Consider the following 19,842-nt stretch of genomic DNA (forward strand, 5'->3'; position numbering starts at 1 on the left):
CCGGGACTCAGCCCACCTTTGTAAAACAGGTGCAAACCCCGCCCCGCCAGGAATCTGTGGGTGTTGGGAAAGAGCAACCGCTGGCACTGAAAGAGATGCCAATGCCTGGAGCATTGGGAGAGACTCCGTAAAGGCCTCTAATCCAGTTGGGGGATAGGAGAGGACTAGGAGCTGGCAGTTGAGTACTGAAAGAGTTAGCCAGGCAAAAAGGGGCGGGAAGGACCTTCCAACCAGAAGTTGCACGGAGAAAGAGTCTAAGGTGGAGAAAAACGAGGACAGATTTGTGGGCTGAGGCGGATTTATAGAGAAGCTAACTAAGCTTGAAGTTTCAGAACCTGTCATTTGCAATGCCCCTTCCAAGGCCCTGTCCTTAATATTGTATTGTTTTTCTTAAAGAGGGCCCTCAAATTGTGTAAGCTGTAGGCGCCACAAAAGTTGACTCCACCATAGGGAGCCAATAAGAAGGGAAGGATATGATCAAATAGGTGTTTTCAAAAATGATCATCTGGGAGGTTACCGGTTGGTGAATATACCGAAGGGCTGGGAGAGCGCATGGAAGCCCCGTGTCCTTTCCCTGTCTATACCTTGCACTGTGCATCTTCCATCTGACTGCCCTAAGTTATATCCGTTAATAATAAACCAGTGATCTAGTGAGAAACGGGTCTCCTGAGATCTATAACCTCCTCCAGCAATTTGCTAGCGCCCAAGGAGGGGGTGGTGGGGACCTCTTATCTCTAGGTACTGAGTCAGAAGTACAGATGTGAGCTTTCAGCCAGTGGAGCTTAAGTATTCAAAAGTAATCAGCCATCTGATTTTTAGACAGCAATCTCTTCGGTGCCATAGAAAATGAGAAGTGTGAAGAACCCTTGTAGCACTTGAGCATTTACAGTATTTTATGGATTGTGAAATGTCAAAGCTACATATGAATGAGGGAATGTTTAACCTTTGATCAAACTGTATTCTTCTTTTTTTTTTTTTTTTTGAGATTTTATTTATTTGGGGGCACCTGGGTGGCTCACTTGGTTAAGCGACTGCCTTTTTGGCTCAGGTCATGATCCTGGAGTCCTGGGATGGAATCCCCCATTGGGCTTCCTGCTCATCCGGGAGTCTGCTTCTCCCTCTGGCCCTCTCCCTGCTTGTGCTCTCTCTCTCTCTCTCTCAAATAAATAAATAAAATCTTTTTTTTTTTTTTTTTAAGATTTATTTATTTGACAGGGAGAGAAATAGAGAGGGAACACAAGCAGGGAGAGTGGGAGAGGAAGAAAGCAGGCTTCCCTGCGGCACGGGAAGGTCCTGAGCAGTACCGTGGAATCATGACCTGAGCCTAAGACAGAGGCTGAACGACTGAGCCTCCCAGGCGCCCCTCAAACTCTATTATTCTTAGTGTGAGTTGTAAAGTTCCAGTGAAAAACATACACCTTTATTTCCACATTTACAGGAGTAGTTACCAAAACCTTAAATATCACAAGTAGAATCTTGTGTTTATCACTAAAAAAAGAAAATAGTAGATGATTGGAGTAAATAGGATTAGGTCAGGGAAATCAGATGAGAGTAGTTCTGGATTAGTGTAGTGCCAGTGAAGATAGAAAAGGATTGATTGCACTTACAATTCAGAGGGAATTACAGGACTTCTTGATTGATTGGCCCCATCTATTTCAACTAGTACATGCTACACCACCAGTAAACAGCTGTCCTCTTAACCTGCTTTTTTATTATATGTATTTTTTCACACAGTCTGCTATGTTTTGAAACTATAATTTTCAAAAGATTTAAAGCATAATTCTTATATAAAGATAAAATGAACACATGCCAAAGATTTTATTCATCATAATAAACTCTTCCTCCGTTATTATCGTAAATAATGAGGGAACCAGTTAGATGGTAAGACTTGTTCAAAGGAAACTTGAGTTTCAGAGATTTAGGCTATTGGCAAAGGAATACTGAAATGAATTTGCTAATAGTTGCAAAAACATTAATATCTTATTAAGTAATAAACTGTGATGTTTGGGATTATTGCTTCTATGACATAGAAATCAGTTCCATCTCTACTGATCAAAATTCAATTACATTACCATGGCTGGGAATCATTTGCATTGCCATTGGTTTTCCACAAGTTTACCTTTACCCCTGCAAAGTTCTGCAGTAGCCTGGTCAATATAAAATCTATAAAAGGTGTACCTTAGCACTGTGGTGAAGGAGCCCCCAGTAATTCTCTTCTGCCCATTTACAAGTTCTGGACAACTTTTCTTACTGTTTTTCCCCTTACTAGAATATAAGATTTTAAAAATCAAGGATTTCGTTTATTCATTGTTGAATTATCAGCACCTAGGACTGTGGATGGCACATATTTGGGTCTCAATAAATATTGATTGAATGAAGGAGTAAGTGAAAGATGAGAAGTTTGTTACAGGGACCTAGCAGTTGTAAGAGATGGAGGGAGATACGTGCATAGAGAAAAGGCTTTTTAAAAAAAAGTTCATGGCAGCTCTTTCTCCCCACCAGTACTGTCCCCATGCTATAATAAAAACACCTTTTTGCACCGAAATAAAGATGGAAATAAAAAGAAAGAGAAAGAAAGAAAAAAGAAAGAGAAAGAAAGAAAAGAAAGGAAAGGAAAGGAAAGAGGGAAGAAAAGGAAAAGAAAAAAAGAACTGCTCATATTATTAAAATCCAGATAAGGATCCAGGGAACAGCTCGAATACACTAAACAAGAGATGTCCCAGAATACCTGTTCTCAAAGGTTTATACCAAATATGGAGTGTCAGGACCACAATCACCATTCCCTAGGAAGGACCCCTCCCAAACCCCAGCCTCCTCATTTTGCCCATCTATAAAATAAGGGATCAAGAGAGAGAGGGTTGGACTATATCAGTTATTCTCAAAATTTTGGTCTTGGGACCCCTTTACACTCTTTAAAAAAAATTTTTTTTTCAAGATTTTAATTTACTTGAGAGAGAGAGAGCATGAGCGGGTAGGAGGTGGAGGGGCTGAGGGAGAGGGAGAGGCAGACTCCTCACTGAGCAGGGAGCCCTATGCCTGGGATCACGACCTGAGACCAAGGCAGATGCTTAACCAACTGACCCACCCAGAAACCTCCCCTTTTACATTCTTAAAAATTAAGAATTATTAATTTTTATTTGTTTCATCTATCAATATTTGCCAGATTAGATATGAAAGCAAAAAATTTTTTATATTCATTAAAAATAACAATAGTAAATCCATTGCATGTTAATATAGATATCTTTATGAAAAACAGAGTTTTCTAAAAGAAATTTAGTCAGAACAGTTACAGATTCATTATTTTACAAATCTCTGGCAAATTAATGTCTGGCTTAATAGAAAGTTAGATTCTCATTGTTGTTCTAGTGGAAGTATATGTAGAAAATCCAGCCTCACACAGATAGATAGATTGAAAAGAGAGGGGTATTTTTTTTTTAATTTTTATTTGTGTTTAGAAATCTCTTCACCCAGCTTAGGGCTTGAACTCATGACCCTGAGATCAAGAGTTACACACTCTTCCCACTGAGCCAACCAGGCGCCCCAAGAGGACTATTTTATTTTATTTTTTTTTTTTTTTTTTTTTTTTTTTAAAGATTTTATTTATTTATTTGACAGAGAGGGATCACAGTAGACAGAGAGGCAGGCAGAGAGAGAGAGAGGGAAGCAGGCTCCCTGCTGAGCAGAGAGCCCGATGCGGGACTCGATCCCAGGACCCTGAGATCATGACCTGAGCCGAAGGCAGCGGCTTAACCCACTGAGCCACCCAGGCACCCTAAGAGGACTATTTTAATAGCCTGTGTAGATAACTGAATATTCTTAGATACTGTGTCAAAGTTTAACATGTGGTAGTTTTCTTAAAAGTTAGTGGCAGTGTGGAATCTGAAACCGTATCAAAGGACTTTTCATACTCTGTTACAGAGATCCATTGATCTGTCTTGTAGTTAGAATGAATCTTTTACCCAAGCTTGATTCTGTCACATCATACAGTGGTTATTTGGAAATTATCAAGTTCATTGCGTCCTGCTTATCTTCCATATGTTTTCACATTTCATTATACAATATCAAAAACCACATTTGTTAATATCACTACTGATCTCATCAGAAAAGAAAAGTCTTGAAATATTAGAAAGCTGTTAAGTTCACAGTAATGGGTGCAAGTTTTTCAAAATCCTAATTTATTTTATTTTATTTATTTATTTCAAATAATCGCTATGCCCAACGTGAGGCTCAAACCCACAATCCTGAGGTCAAGAGTTGCACACTCTACTGAGCCAGCCAGGCACCCCTCCAAATCCTAATTTTACTTGAAAGCTCAATTTTTATGTCTGGTAACTAGTACTATCAGTTGTTTTTCTTGAAGTGACAGGCTTACTTTGTTCATTTTTCAAGAAAATGACATTAAAATATGATTGATTTTTGTCTATTGATCTTATATCCTGAGACCCTGCTAAGCTAAATTGTGTTTTGGTAACTTTTCTGGAAATACTTTCACCTTTTCTATGCACGAGGTTTTGTCTTCTATAAAGACACTTTACTTCTTTCCAGTCTGAATTCCTTTTTTTTTCTTTTGGATTATTTTACTGTTTATAATTTGCAGTACACTGTTCAATACAGGGGGTAATAGTAGACTGACTTTTGTGCCCATTCTTTGGAGGGAAAGCATTCAGTAGTTCATCATTAACTATAGGGGTTTTTTTGTGTTATTTTTTTTTTACAACAGGTGTCCTTTACTAGATTGAGAAAGTTGCCTTCTTTCCTAATTTGCTAAGATTTTAAAAAACCATGAATGGTGGTTGACTTTCTTCTAATGCTTTTCCTGCATTTATTGAGTTGATCATGTTTTTTCTTTTTTTTTTCTTTTTTAAAGATTTTATTTATTTGTCAGAGAGAGTGAGAGAGAGCGAGCACAGGCAGACAGAGTGGAAGGCAGAGTCAGAGGGAGAAGCAGTCTCCCTGCGGAGCAAGGAGCCCGATGTGGGACTCGATCCCAGGACGCTGGGATCATGACCTGAGCCGAAGGCAGCTGCTTAACCAACTGAGCCACCCAGGCGTCCCTAAATTTCTTTTTTTTTTTTTTTTTTTAAAGATTTTATTTATTTATTTGACAGAGAGAAATCACAAGTAGATGGAGAGGCAGGCAGAGAGAGAGAGAGGGAAGCAGGCTCTCTGCTGAGCAGAGAGCCCGATGCGGGACTCGATCCCAGGACTCTGAGATCATGACCTGAGCCGAAGGCAGCGGCTTAACCCACTGAGCCACCCAGGCGCCCGATCATGTTTTTTCTGATCAACTTGACTGATTTTCAATGATGACTGATTATATTGACTGATTATATTGACTGATTTTCAATGATGAACCAACTTTGCATTCCTGTAAAAAAAAAATACAAATTCATGATGTATTATTCTTTTTATATATTGTTACATTCTTGCATCTGTGTTCATGGAAGATACTGACCTGAATTTTCTCTTTCTGTAATATCTTTGATTTTGATGTCAGGGTAATGCTGAACTCATAAAAATGAGTTTGGGAAGTATCCCTTTACTTCTATTTTCTGAAAGAATTTTTATAGAATTGGTATTCTTTTTTCTTTAAATAATAATAATAATAACCATTATTATTATTTTAGTTTTATTTACTTAAATAATCTCTCCACCCAACATGTGGCTCAAACTCACAATCTCAGGCTCATGCTCTTCCAACTGAGCCAGCCAGGCACCTCTCTTTTTGAAATTCTTGTGAATTCAGCAGTGAAATATTCGGGGCCTGGAGTTGGGTGTTTCGGTGTTTTTTGTTTTTGTTTTTATTTTGCAGGGGTGGAGAGTACAGGGTGAGGAGGAAGGGAAGGTTTTTAATTATGAATTCTATTTCTTTCATTAATACAGGGCAGTGATTTTCAACCAGAGATGATGCCCCCTTCCCCAAGGGACACTTGGTAACTTCTGGAGATATTTGGGATTATTATAACTAGATGGTGCTTCTGGCATCTAGTGGGTTGAAGCCAGGAATACTGTTGCAAATCCTGTCCCCCACCATAAAGAATATTCTAGCCCAAAATGTCAAGACTGCTAAAATTTGAGAAACCCTGCTATAGGGCTGTTTGGATTTTCTAGTTCTTCTTGTAAGTTTTAACAACTTGAGACTTTCAAAGAATTTGTTCATTTCATGTAAGCCGGCACATTTCTTCCTTTTGGTGTTTAGGCAAGGGGTGTCAAACTACAGCACAGCCAAATTTAGCCTCCAGCCCATTTTTGAAATACTGCTTTATTTTTACACAGCCACACTTTTCATTTACTGTGGTTCCTTTACTACTACAACAACAGAGATGAATAGTTGCTCTAGAGATCATAAGCCCCACAATCCAAAAGTATTTGCTACCTGAATCTTTACAGAGAAAGAGCTACTGACCAGATTTGTATGATCTATAGTAATGTCCCCTCTCTCATCACTGATATTGCTAATTTGTGTCTTCCCTCTTGGGTACTATTTTTTTTTTTTTAAGATTTTATTTATTTATTTGATAGAGACAGAGAGGGAGAGAACACACAGGCACATGAGCATGCACAAGCCAGAACAGCGGAGGGAGAGGGAGAAGCAGGCTCCTGTTGAGCAGAGAGTGGGATGTGGGGCTCAATCCCAGAACCCCATGACCTGAGCTGAAGGCTGAAGGTGGGACAAGGAGGCCTTCTAGAAACCTTGTGGTGTAAACCAAAATGGGGACTTCTGGGGGGGGAGCAGAAAGAGACGGGATTTGGGCTTGCAGAGCATAAACAGATTAAAAGGAAAATGAAGACGTCGTCTGAGGGGTCCTCAGTTCTGTCCACGTTGCCACAGCCGGGACCCCACCCCTCTCTTGGGTACTTTTATCAGCCTACTCTAGAGGTTTATTTTATTGAACTCTACAAAGAAACAGTTTGTGGCTTTGTTGGTTTTCTCCTTTCTATTTCATAGATTTCTTTATAATTTCTTTCTACTTAATGTGTTCTTTTTTATTGCTAACTACCTTTTGTTTAAAAGATTGTATTCATTTTTTGACAGAGAGAGATCACAATATTACATTAAATTACTATATATATACATAATATATAATATATAATATATATTATATTATATAATATATAATTACTAATATATAGTAATTTAATGTAATATTGTGATCTCTCTCTGTCAAAGACAGAGATAATATATATATTATATATATGTATATATAATATACATATATTATATATATGTATTATATATATACATATATTATATATATGTGTATATATATATATATATAATATAAATAAGAACTTGAAAGAAACAAGGGGTGCCTGGGTGGCTCAGCTGTTAAATATCTGCCTTTGGCTCAGTCAGGATTCCAGGGTCTTAGGATCAAGGCCCAGATAGGGATCCCTGCTCAGTGGAGAGCCTGCTTCTCCCTCTCCCTCTGCAGCTCCCCACTGCTTGTGCTTTCTTTCTGATAAATAAATAAATAAAATCTTAAAAAAAAAAAGAAAAAGAAAAAGAAAAGAGATGGGTAAATAGAATAGATATTTAATTTTAAAAATTTATTTAAAAGGTTAGCAATAGGGGCACCTGGGTGGCTCAGTGGGTTAAGCCTCTGCCTTCCGCTCAGGTCATGGTCTCAGGGTCCTGGGATCGAGCCCTACATCAGACTCTCTGCTCAGCAGGCAGCCTGCTTCCCCTTCTCTCTCTGCCTACTTGTGATCTCTGTCTGTCAAATAAATAAGTAAAATCTTAAAAAAAATAATAATAAAAAAAAAGAATCTCAGGGCACCTGGGTGCCTCAGTAGTTAAGCATCTGCCTTTGGATCAGGTCATATTCCCCGCAGTGGGCTCCCTGCTCAGCAGGAAGCCTCCTTCTCATTCCCCCTCTATGCATGCTCTCTCAAATGAATAAATAAATTTTTTTTTAAAGTAATTTTGGTAAAAAAAAATTTTTTTTCTCTCTTCCCTCCAACCACCCCTCCCCTCTTTTCTGGGCCAATTTGATACTATCTCACAGCTTACCTTTTCTTTGTTCATCTATTTTTAGTGTTTTTCTCTTATGTTTCAAGTTTTTATAGTTTCTGCTGCTGTGTCTTCAAGAATCTACAAGTATACCTATTCTTTTTCTTCTTCAATGTGTAATCTTTTCCAGTGTTAAGTGAATTTTAAATTTCAGATATTTTTTTGTTTTGTTTTGAGAGAGAGAGAACACTTGAGTTAGAGGCAAGGTGAAGGGGGAAAGAGGGAAAAGGAGAGAATTTTTTTTTTTTTTTAAAGATTTTATTTATTTTATTTGACAGACAGAGATTACAAGTAGGCAGAGAGGCAGGCAGAGAGAGAGGGGAGGAAGCAGGCTCCTTGCTGAGCAAAGAGCCCGATGCGGGGCTCGATCCCAGGACCCTGGGATCATGACCTGAGCCGAAGGCAGAGGCTTTAACCCACTGAGCCACCCAAGCGCCCCGAGAATTTTTTTTTTTTAAGATTTTACTTATTTGGTAGACAGAGGTCACAAGTAGGCAGAGAAGCAGGCAGAGAAAGAGGGGAAAGCAGGCTCCCTGCTGGGCAGAGTCCGATGCAGGGCTTGATCCCAGGACCCTGAGACTATGACCTGAGCTGGTGAAGGCAGAGGCTTAACTCACTGGGCCACCCAGGCGCCCCAAGGGAGAGAATTTTAAGTAGACTTGGCGCTGAGCGAGAAACCCATCTGGAGCTCAGTCTCACAACCCTGAGATCATGACTGACCTGAGCCGAAACCAAGAGTCAGACACTTAACTGACTTGAGTCACCAGGATACCCCAGAGATTGTACTTTTAAGCTCCAAAAATTTTGACTCATTTTATGTTTTCCACTTCTCTCATTATGTTCATTTCCATTAAATCCTTGAGCATATTTGTAATAGTGCTTTCAAAGTCCTTGTCTACTATTTTATTATCTCATCATCATGTGTCTGTCTTTATTGACCATTTTCCTTATGGTCACATTTGCCTCTTTTCTTTTGCATGTCAGGATTTTTTAGTTAATGCTTGGTTTTGTGAAATTTACATTGTTGAAGGCTAGATTTTGTTGACTTCTTTTAAAACACCTTGGACTTTGTTCTGGCAGGCAGTCAGGTATTTTGTGAATCAGCTTGATCCTTTCAAGGCTCCTTTTTAAGTTAGGGTATAGCCCATCTTGAGTGGCCTCTTTCTAGGGCTAACTTTATCCCTACTGCTGATGCGCCCTCTTCTGGAGTTCAAGTTCGATGCTCCAGGTGTTCAACAAGTTCAATAGGAATTTCCCACATTAGTTGGTCAAAACTCAAACATCTCCCAGCCTTCTGTTAACTTTGGGAATTATTCAGTTTATAGGTACCCAGTAGTTCATTAAATGGCTACACAGAGTTTTGCCCTATTCATTTGCAGCTTAATATTTAGCAACAGAGTCAAGCATCCTCTAAGCAGAATTCTGGAGCTATTTCTCTGGGTAATTCCTCCTTTCTCTGGTAACACTGATGAACACATTACTAACCATTCACTAAAATCTGAGTAATGAGTTTAGGGATGTTCACCATAAAATTTCAGCTTTGTCGTATGTTTGAAATTTTAATGAGATTTTTGAAATAATCAGATTATATACAACAAATACAATGCCACCATTTTATAAAGGTATTTGTGAGATTATACATCACCGTGAAATGGGTTCTAAATCAGAAATGGCTGGGAAATGCTGGCCATTCCTGTAGCTAGGACAACAGATTGGAAGAGCTTCTAAGTTCAAGTAGCTCTTTACTGCATTTTTGCAAACATAGTCCCTCAAATTGTCTCCTTAGTGGCAATGTAAGCTTTCATTTATGCTATAGTGTGTATATTCTCCTTCGGTAATTAGTATGTATCACCTTCTTCACCTAACTTTTGATTCATTTATTAGTATGGATTCATGAATTATTATATTCAGTGAGTTTAAATCCAGACTATCATATATTTTGATGCTCACATTGTTCTAGATTTGGCTAGTGGCATTTGTGTACTTCTGACGTGCCCCCATTGTTCTTTGAGCATTTTCTTCTTTCTGCAACAAACAACAAAACATTCAAGGCTTATCTTGTACTTTGCCAGCCCTGGAATCATCCATTTCTCCAAGGAGCCCTGGTTCCTTTTGTTAGAGTGAAGCCCTCTTTGTGGGCTGAGCTAGAGAAATATGTATTCCCTACATACACACTGGCCTCTATATTTACTTACATTGTAAGCTATTTATTTAGTATACAAATACCTCACCACTGCTGGGTTCTTTCTGGTTTTTTTCCTTTCCCCTATTTGTAACTCTGTTCTCTGCTAGCACCTATTAACTTCCAGTATATTAAGTTACCAGGTGACTCCCCACCATTGTATGTATGTAACCAATTTCCCATTGTCAGCACTGCCTACCCAGGGGTCTTTTTCTGACCATTCTTGGAATCCAGTATCCCACCCCTCACAAATCTATATCCTTCTCAATCCTTTTTAAAATGTGTATTTTTTCAAAAGCAACCTTGAGGGGTGCCTGGGTGGCCCAGTTAAGCGTCTGCCTTCAGGTCACATCATGGTCCCAGGGTCCTGGGATGGAGCCTGCTTCTCTCTCTGCCCCTCCCCGCATTCATGCATACACTCTTTCTCACTCACTCTCAAATAAATAAAAATTAAAAAAAAAAAAAAAAAAAGCCGCCTTGGGGCACCTGGGGTGGCTCAGTTGGTTAAGTGGCTGCCTTCCACTCGGATCATGATCTGAGGGTCCCACATCAGGCTCCCTGCTCAGTGGGGAGCCTGCTTCTCCCTCTCTCTCTGCCTGCCTGTCCTCTATCTCTGTCAAATAAAATCTTAAAAAAATTTTTTTTTTTAAAAAGCTGCCTTGTTGGACACTGAAACTAAAAACTGTCAGGACACTTCTGTGGTCAGAGACTTTCTTATGGACTGAGTAGCCAATGAAATTAAGCCATCACTGTTCATTTTAACTGTGATAATGGCATCAAGGTAAATTTTTTCAAAGTCCTGATCATTAATAGTTAGATTACTTGCAGGAGCCTAAGCGGTCAATCAGGTAAGCGTCTGACTTTGGATCAGGTCACAATCTCAGGGTCCTGGAATGGAGCCCTGCATCAGATGCTCTGCTCAGCGGGGAATCCCCTGTCTCTCTGCCCTCTAACCCAGCACATTCTCTCTCTCTCAAATCAGTAAATCGTTTAAAAAAAAAAAAAAAAAAAAAGATACATGCTTGCTAGGTGATGGGTACATGGGAGCTGATTATCATTCTACCTAGTCTTGTGTTTGAAAATTTCCAAATAAAAGAAAACAAAAGGAAGCTGCAGGTCTGCAGATCACTGGACTTTATTAAGAGGAATCACACCTAATTACATAGAAGTTACTTGCCTAAGCCAAAATCCATGAGGTTTACATGAACATACAGTTACACTTATAAGGAAGAAATGGCATGGTCAAAACCATGAAATATCCTGATGCCCGAGTGATGAAGGCTGGGGTGAAGTAAGCACATTTATTTCAAGCTGTTGAAGAGTTTGTGGGCCACCTAGGTGAGGGGGAAAAAAGATGGTCATCAACTGCAGCTTTAATGTCATAGCTTACAAGGTCCTCCATGACCTGGCATACTGCCTCTCCTCTCTCCACGGAATTCACACACACCCATACCCCTCCTAAGCCCTAGTGAACTAACTTCAGTTACCTGAATCGATCTCCCTTCTACCCAGAACTCTCTACTTTTTAAGAAATCTTTTATGTTTCCTTTAGAACTTAGTTTACATGTCATGCTTTGTAAGCCATCTCTAAACAAACTCCTATCCCCACAGAAATCTGTCCCTCCTCATTCTTCCCCATAGGAACTTATACCTCCCGTGTCACAATATTTTTTAATGTATCAAATATTTATATAACATCTTCTATATGCCAGCTACCCTTCCAGGTGCTGAGTGAGCTACAATGGAAACCAGGTAGTATCTCTCTTAGGAAACGTAGAGACTAATAAGAGAAATGTAATATACACCTAAGGTAAACTGACAGCGATAAAAGCCCCGAGGAAAATAAAAAAGGGGTTGGGGGTAGGGGGAATCAGCAGCTTTAAATAGAAGATTAGTGAAGGCCATCCTGAGAAGGTTATACCCAAAGAGTTAAGTATTCTACTTGTCTCCTATGTAGGTTCAACTAAATAAAAGAAGGACCGTGCCTGTCTCATTTCTACCTTTCAACCCAGTGCTAGGCTCATGAAAGTATTTAAATAACATACAATTTGCCATTTTAACTAAGTAAAGTCTACGACAAAACCCCGAGATTAAGAGTCACAAGTTCCACTGAATGAGCCTGCCAGGGGCCCTCATTTTAACTATTTTGAACTCTATAGTTCTGTGGCATTAAGTAACTCATACTGTCCAGCAATTATCAAGTTCCAGAATTTTTTCATCTTCCCAAACTGAAACTAAGTAATTCCCCATTTCCCCTTCCCTGAAGCCCCTGGCATCCACCATACCACTGTCCATGAATTGGATTACTCTAGGTACCTTGTAAGTGGAATGACGTATTTGTCTTTTTGTGATTGGTTTATGTAACTTAGCATGTCTTCAAGGTTCATACAGGTTGTAAAACATCAGAGTTTCTTCCCTTTTTAAGGCTAAATATTTCATTATAGGTATATACCACAATGGACAGTTGGATTGCATCTACCCTTTGGCTATTATGAATGCTACTGTAAACATGCATGCACAAATACCTGTTCAACTGAACAGTCTCAGTTCTTTCGGGGTATACAAACAGAAATGAAATTGCTGGATCATATAGCAGAGTTTAATTTTTTGAGTAAAGTGCTTCATTTCTTTTCACTGCCAGATAATATTCCATTATATGGATATATTACATTTTATTTACTTATCAACTGATGAACATTTATGTTGTTTCCACTTTCTGGCTATTATGAATAATGCTCCTACGAATATTTGTGTACAAGCTTTTATACAGACATAGGTCTTCATTTCTCTTGAGTATATATACCTAGGAGAATTACTAGACCATATGTTAACTTGATGTTTAACTTTTTTTTTAAATGAAGGTTTATTTATTTATTTATTTGACAGAGACAGACAGCAAGAGCAGGAACACAAGCATGGGGAGTGGGAGAGAGAAAAGCAGGCTTCCCGCCGAGTGGGGAGCCCGATGTAGGGCTCAATCCCAGGACCTTGGGATCATGACCTGAGCTGAAAGCAGACGCTTAACAACTGAGCCACCCAGGTGCCCCTATGTTTAACTTTTTGAAGAACTGCCAGACTGTTTTCTATAGGGCTACACCAATCTACATCCCCAACAGCAATTTCTCCATATTGACAACACCAATCTGTTTTTTTTAATGATATGGAGAATTACAGATGCATGTTTTGTTTATAAATTTTCCTTCTTTCCACTAAAATTATGTTGAAAAGGAATATAATGCCTTTATTCATATTTTATATTAAATGTATTTGGATTCCATTTTTGTTTAAAAATCTGATAGTATATATGAGAAAACATGGTTATCGCTAGGCAGTATGATTTCAGTTAGATTTTTTCTTTTTTTTTTTTTTAATTTTATTTATTTATTTGACAGAGATCACAAGTAGGCAGAGAGGCAGGCAGAGAGGAGGAAGCAGGCTCCCCGCCGAGCAGAGAGCCCGATACGGGGCTCGATCCCAGGACCCCAGGATCATGACCTGAGCCAAAGGCAGAGGCTTAACCCACTGAGCCACCCAGGTGCCCCTCAGTTGGATTTTTCTATCTTTATAAAATATCCTCCTTGTCACAACGTGTTTAATGGGGCGGGGGTATATGTACATTTGTGTATTTCCACTCTATATCATAGAATTAAAACACCTATACTGGACGGTTTTTTTTTCCTCCCTTTCAGAAAGCTCTACACCCAATTCAGGGGCTTAAACTTAAGACCCTGAGATCAAGAGCTTCGTGCTCTACCAACTGAGTCAGCCAGCATCCCTGGGATTGTTGAAGCATAAAGTTGGTAGAGGGGAGATCATTAACTTTTTTCAGGGGGAAAAGAGTAATTTATTTTTCCCTTTTGACCCCCTTCACCCATTTCTCCCTATCTTTTTGATTATACCCATCCTAGCAGGTATGAACTGGTGTATCACCGTGGTTTTGATCTGTATTTCCCTGAGAGCTAATGGTGTTAGGCACCTTTCATTTGCTTATTAAGTACCCAATTGTTTTAATTAACATATAATACATTATTTGTCCCAGGGGTACAGGTCTGTGAATCATCAGGCTTACACATTTCTTCACAGAATTCACCATAGCACATACCCTCCCCAATGTCCATAACCCAGCCGCCCTATCCCTACCAATTGGTTTTAATATAAGCAATCATCAAACTTTTGCCTGCTCTGCAATTTATTTAAAATATCTGTCATATGTGGGGTGCCTGGGTGGCTCAGTGGGTTAAAGCCTCTGCCTTCGGCTCAGGCCATGACCTCGGGGTCCTGGGATCAAGCCCCACATCGGGCTCTGCTCAGCAGAGAGCCTGCTTTCCCCTCTCTCTCTGCCTACTTGTGATCTCTCTGCCAATTAAATAAAAATTTTAAAAAAAGTCTGTCATATGTAAGAGAGTCAAATTTACTTAAAGAAAAAAAAAAATATATATATATATATATAAATAATAATAAGGGGGCACCTGGGTGGCTCAGTCCATGGTCCTGGGGTTGAGCCCTGTCGGGGTCGGGCTCCCTGCTCAGCAGGAGTCAGCTTCTCCCCTATCCTCTGCCCCTTCCCCTGCTCTCTCAAATAAATAAAATCTTAACCAAAAAAATAAATAAATAAATAAAAGAAAACTTTTTGGACCAACTAGCACATACAAGACATACTGGAGAACATAAATGATTTTAAAGAATACTCTGCTGCTTAAAGGTACAAAATCCAGCTTCCCCAATGTTTTGCAGTCCAAGTTGGGACATCATTTCTCTTCTTTAAGCCTCAGTTTCTTATCTGTAAAATGGGGCTAATGAGACCTATGTCCAGGAAAGCAGCAGAATTAGGTGGATTATTTATGTAGAGTGCTCGGCACCGTACCTAACATATATGGGCCAGTAAGTGAATGCTTATTGCTGGATCTGCCCCTAGTATGGAGAAGCTGTCAGCACCAAGTCTGCCTGGCCACTAAGCTTTCCCCTCCGTGATTAGGCTGACTTACGCAGTGGTCCCTTGCATGCAGGAAGTCAAAGAGCTCCTCCGTGCAATCCTCCTCTGTCTGTGACCTGGAGGATACACGCTGGTCACACATCTCTAGCCGCTCCCGAGCCTTTACACATTTCTCCAGCTGCTCGCATTGCTCTCTCACTGTTGTTAGGGGATCCTGAAGAAGAAACACAGAAAAGAACAGATATGGGGGTTTTAGGAGGAGACCCACAAACCATCTGCTTTAACACAACCACCAAACCAAGGTGCTGCCTCTGAATTACCGTGCAGAAGGCCAGCTGGCAGAGCCACACTGCCGCCAGAAATGGGAGAATGGGGTCTCCCATTCAATTCTGATGCTAAGTAGTAGGGGAAAGTTTCACATTCCTGCCTTCCAAGGTTGCCAGTATGCACTGAAAGCCTCAGTCCTATCTGAAAAACAAGGTGGTAAAGGAAACCTAGCCAAACTTGAAGTATATCTATAGGAGGCCTTACATGTTAACACAGCATTTGGGGATATGTGATGTCTATGAACTTGAATTCCCCTCATATGACAGCCAGGCCTATGTACCCCAGCTGCCCAGCTAGAAAGGCAATGTTAATATGGAGAAGGACTGTATAAGAAAAGTTCCTTCCTGAGTTCTTTATTAAACCGCAAAGAGCAGACAGATAACTGAATACCAGGCCCTCAAGATGCTGCTCTGCTCCCTGACACCATGACTGAAGAAGCTCCAAACCCAGAAGACTCAGCTTCCCAGACCCACACCCACCAAACACCCCACAGCACAAGAAGTGTTAAAGGCTTCTTCCATTTCCACTCTCTTCAAGGTGTCAAATAAAGACTCCTTAAAATGCCCTTAGAGTTTCATTAAGTTCAAACTTCCTTTTACTGAGATGGTTCCAAACCTTAGATGGCTCTTACCACTAATTCCTCCTCCTCCTCTTCCTCCTACAAAAGGAAAACAAGATTAATGTCAGCAGCAACTTAGGACACATATTACTAATCATACTGATGTAATTACTGAGGATAAACACTGTATTAGTTGTTTTAAAATTTTCTGTTATTTTATGATGCTTTCACATTTTAGGGGCTTTGCTAATCTGGGAGAAAGCCCCTGCCAGGGGACACACCCTTCATATGTGAACCAATCAATCCAAACCCCTATCACCAATCACTTCCTGTATCTCCCAAACTAAACCAATTATTGCTCCTGCCCTAAATACCCTACCAAACAGCTAGGGACCACACCTATATCCCAGGACCCATAGAAATTACCCAAATAATCCAATCCTAAACTTGCCAGAGCTTGCCTATCCTGACTCACCCACTCTTTCCCTCAGAAAGCAAGAGTCTGGTTTCCCTTGCTCTTTCTGGGGGTCCAGGCCCTTCTCCAGGTGGCTCTGATTGGTGTGGCCCTCCCCGCCTTCTCTTGGGACTCATAATAAACTCTTCTTTCAAAAACAGTTGTCTCCATGCCTGTAAACTTACCACACCTAATTAATACAAACCCTGAGTACAAGGACACACTATCTGACATTCATTAGCAACAACCTAGTGTGTAGGACACTGAAGTTTATAAAGTAGGGCACTGGGTGGCTCAGCTGGTTAAGCCTCCATCTTCTGCTCAGGTGGTAATCCCACCATCCTGGGATCCAGCCCCATGTCCAGCCCCACATCGGGTTCCCTGCTCAAGGGGAGTCTGCTGCTCCCTCTCCTCCTGCTCCTCCCCCTTGCTTAGTTCCCTCTTGGTTTCTCTCTCAAATAAAATCTTTAAAATAAAGTTTATAAAGTACTTTCATATCTGTAATTTGATTAATCACAACAGCTCCTTAAGGGCTCCCAGTTTAGAGTTAACAACATTAATTATTTTGTTTTTAAAGCTCTATGATGATGAACGTGGAGCTTGAACCCACCACCCTAAGATCAAGAGTCACATGCTCTATTGACTGAACCAGCTGGTGCCCCATTGAGAAATATTCTGATACAGATTCGAGCTGATGTTCACTTATATAACTTATTTTGTTTGAAATTCTGGTAGGCCCTAATATTATGAGAAACAGCTCAATTTAGTACTTACAAAGTACTAAACAAAGTTAAGAGGAAAACTAACATTTTTTCTAGACTCTGAACTGGAACTGGGAATACGAAAATGGCCAAACCTAAACTTTTCTTTAGCCAGAGCTTAACTAGAAACGGTTAGTTTTTAGATTAGTTTACAGTCCCTGCTCTTTGACTTGCTGAACGCCCAGGACTAAGCAGATTATCAGCATTAAGTCAATCAAAGGTCTAGAATACGCACTCCATTCACAAGTTGTCAAACACCAGTATTCTCACCTATCTACTTCTGATTCAAGCATACAACCTCAAATTTAGTTTCCTTTCTTCCAAGGAGGGCAGTGTAAAAAAGTCCCTGTGGGAGCATCATTATAGGCCAAAATCTGGGGCACAGGAAAATCTGATCGATACTTTAACCTGTCAAGAGTAAGCTGTCTGCCTGCCTGCACGTGCACATACCCACATCTGGGGGAAGAGAAGAAAAAAGTATACAGGAAAATAAAAAGAACTCAGCAATGCCTCATGTTTTCAAAATTCCAACAACACAATCTGCTTCATTCTCAACCATGCCCTTTGCAGAAGAGACCAAACCTCATGTAAGCTGGGAGGGCTAAGGCAAGTTCAACTATAATTCACGCTATTTATTCTCGCAATTAGCAAAGATCTCTTCTAAACATGAAGATTTGGGGAATGTCAAACTCTAGTTTTTCATTAGTTTCCTAACACTGCTCTTTAAAAAAACTCATACTGAAAAAGTTTTTCCAAAAAATTGAGATCAATTATTTTGCCTCAGAAACCTGAAATTAGAATCCTAGAAGCAAGACCTTTGTATCATTTCCCTATTAGCAATGCTACTACATAGATCATTTTCATAATTTTGTGTCAAAAGTATCATGGCATGTTTTGGAAAAACAACTCCAAATACTAAGTCTGAATATGGACTGCTTCATGTAAAATTTCTAGTCAATGACACAAACCAAGGTCACATTAAATAAAAAGAATGCCCAAAAAGTATACGTTCTTCATAAAAGTTGTTTTTTCTTTTCTTTTTTTTTTTTTTTAAGATTTTATTTATTTGATACACAGAGAGAGGACAAGCAGGGGGGAGCAGCAGAGGGAGAGGGAGAAGCAGGTTCCCCACTCAGCAGGGAGCCAGATGCAGGGCTAGGTCCCAGGACTCCAGGATCATGACCTGAGCCAAAGGCAGATGCTTGACTGAGCCACCCAGGCAACCCAAAGACCTCAGCTTTCTTAATTTTAAAACTGACTACCTTTTTTTCAACTGCTGTGGTGAGCCCTACTGAACTTTCTGGTATACTTCCTGCTAAACTTCCTGAGGCTGGCTCCATTTTGTTCTGGTTCCCTTTCTGAAAATAGTAACACTAGGGAAAAATCATGGGATAAACTAGTTTCCAACTATTCGGAACCCATAAACCCAGAACAGCTGCCCCGAAGTGACTAGAGAACAAAGGATAGGAAATGTGATTGAAAACCAAAAGCTAGATGACCTCTGAAAAGCTGGGTAGCACCGTGGCTAAGTCTTGGCTCTGAAACCATGCTGCTTGGGTTCCACTACCCCATCCATGATTAAAAGAGTGGTCCTTAGAGAAGATATTTAGCCTTTCTAAACTAGTTTTTCATCTGTAAAAAGACCATAATAGTAGCCAATACTTACCTCGTAGGACTATCGTGTGGCTTAAATGAATTAGTCATATAAAGACTTGGGAATAGTAAGCAGTCAATAATTATCATACCGGTATTCTTATTCCGGGATAGAGCTCCCTCTTCCATCATCGCAGTTATACTGGCATATTCCCCAAATATACCTCCCACCCCCACTCCTACTAAAAAAAAGAAACCACTTCTTCACAGAAACTAGCGTTAAGGCCAGATCTCCGGAGCCTCCATCGAAGATGTGGCAGGATTCCTGACCTGAGGGGGGAGAAGCACTATGACCGGTCGGCTTGACCCCTAAACCTGTCAAACCAGGGTCTCAGGTCGTCTGGTTGGCTAAAAATAGACTGTTTTTACAAAAGTTTAGACGACCCAGCATTTTCGCTGTTGTTACACCTTCGCCTCATTCACAGAATGGGGAAACCAAGCCCAGAAAAGGGGTGGCTATCTACTTGTCCAAGATGAGTAGACAAATTCTGGGGAAGGGTCGAGGGAACTAGCAATCGTGACCATCAAAACTCTAGGGGCGAATCTAGGACCAACAGGGGCGCGGGTGTGTGTTGGCGGGGTAAGTCTTGAGCCTCAGGGCAGTGAAGAGGGTCGGGTCGGTCGCCTTTCCTTACCTCCTTGGGATCTCCGAACCCGGTCAGCATCTTTCGCTCGTCCTCCAGCCCCATGACCCGCTACGGTTCTGAATTCAACACCAGCAGCAACAGCGGCACCTATTCCACTTCAGGATCAAGAAGGACTTGTAAGGGTCACTCAGCGGATATCCGGCGATCTGGCCGGAAGTGCGGCAGACTCGTCGTAGTCGCGAACACACGCTCGGATTGGCATATACTACCGTCCAAATGCAAGGGATAGGGGGAGCTGGTATTTGCACCTGAGGAGGAGTTGCTAAGTAATGTCCCCTTAATCGCGCCAGTGTCAACTACATAGATCTGCAT

At 40.4% G+C, this 19,842-nt stretch overlaps 2 protein-coding genes across 3 annotated transcripts in view; one reads left to right on the forward strand and one right to left on the reverse strand.

Moving 5' to 3' along the window:
• LRRC41 (leucine rich repeat containing 41) overlaps positions 1 to 19,842 on the forward strand; it is a 38,959-nt gene that overhangs the window by 1,300 nt on the left and 17,817 nt on the right. The gene's annotated exons all lie outside the window — the stretch shown is intronic.
• LOC116567975 (cytochrome b-c1 complex subunit 6, mitochondrial) lies at positions 11,314 to 19,719 on the reverse strand. Of its 2 annotated transcripts, XM_032303380.1 has the most exons (5): positions 19,519 to 19,670; positions 16,088 to 16,114; positions 15,450 to 15,597; positions 15,182 to 15,343; positions 11,314 to 11,530 (listed from the first exon to the last, which is right to left on the reverse strand). In XM_032303380.1, exons 3-5 carry the CDS (start codon positions 15,510 to 15,512, stop codon positions 11,498 to 11,500), a joined length of 258 nt encoding a protein of 85 aa, XP_032159271.1. In that variant the 5' UTR covers positions 15,513 to 15,597; positions 16,088 to 16,114; positions 19,519 to 19,670; the 3' UTR covers positions 11,314 to 11,497. The 2 variants fall into 2 exon arrangements, with proteins under 2 accessions (XP_032159271.1, XP_032159270.1); XM_032303379.1 differs by lacking the exon at positions 15,450 to 15,597 and having other exon boundaries at positions 19,519 to 19,719.

Source organism: Mustela erminea, chromosome 10 (genome assembly GCF_009829155.1).
Source record: "Mustela erminea isolate mMusErm1 chromosome 10, mMusErm1.Pri, whole genome shotgun sequence".
Classification (NCBI taxonomy): Eukaryota; Metazoa; Chordata; class Mammalia; order Carnivora; family Mustelidae; genus Mustela; species Mustela erminea.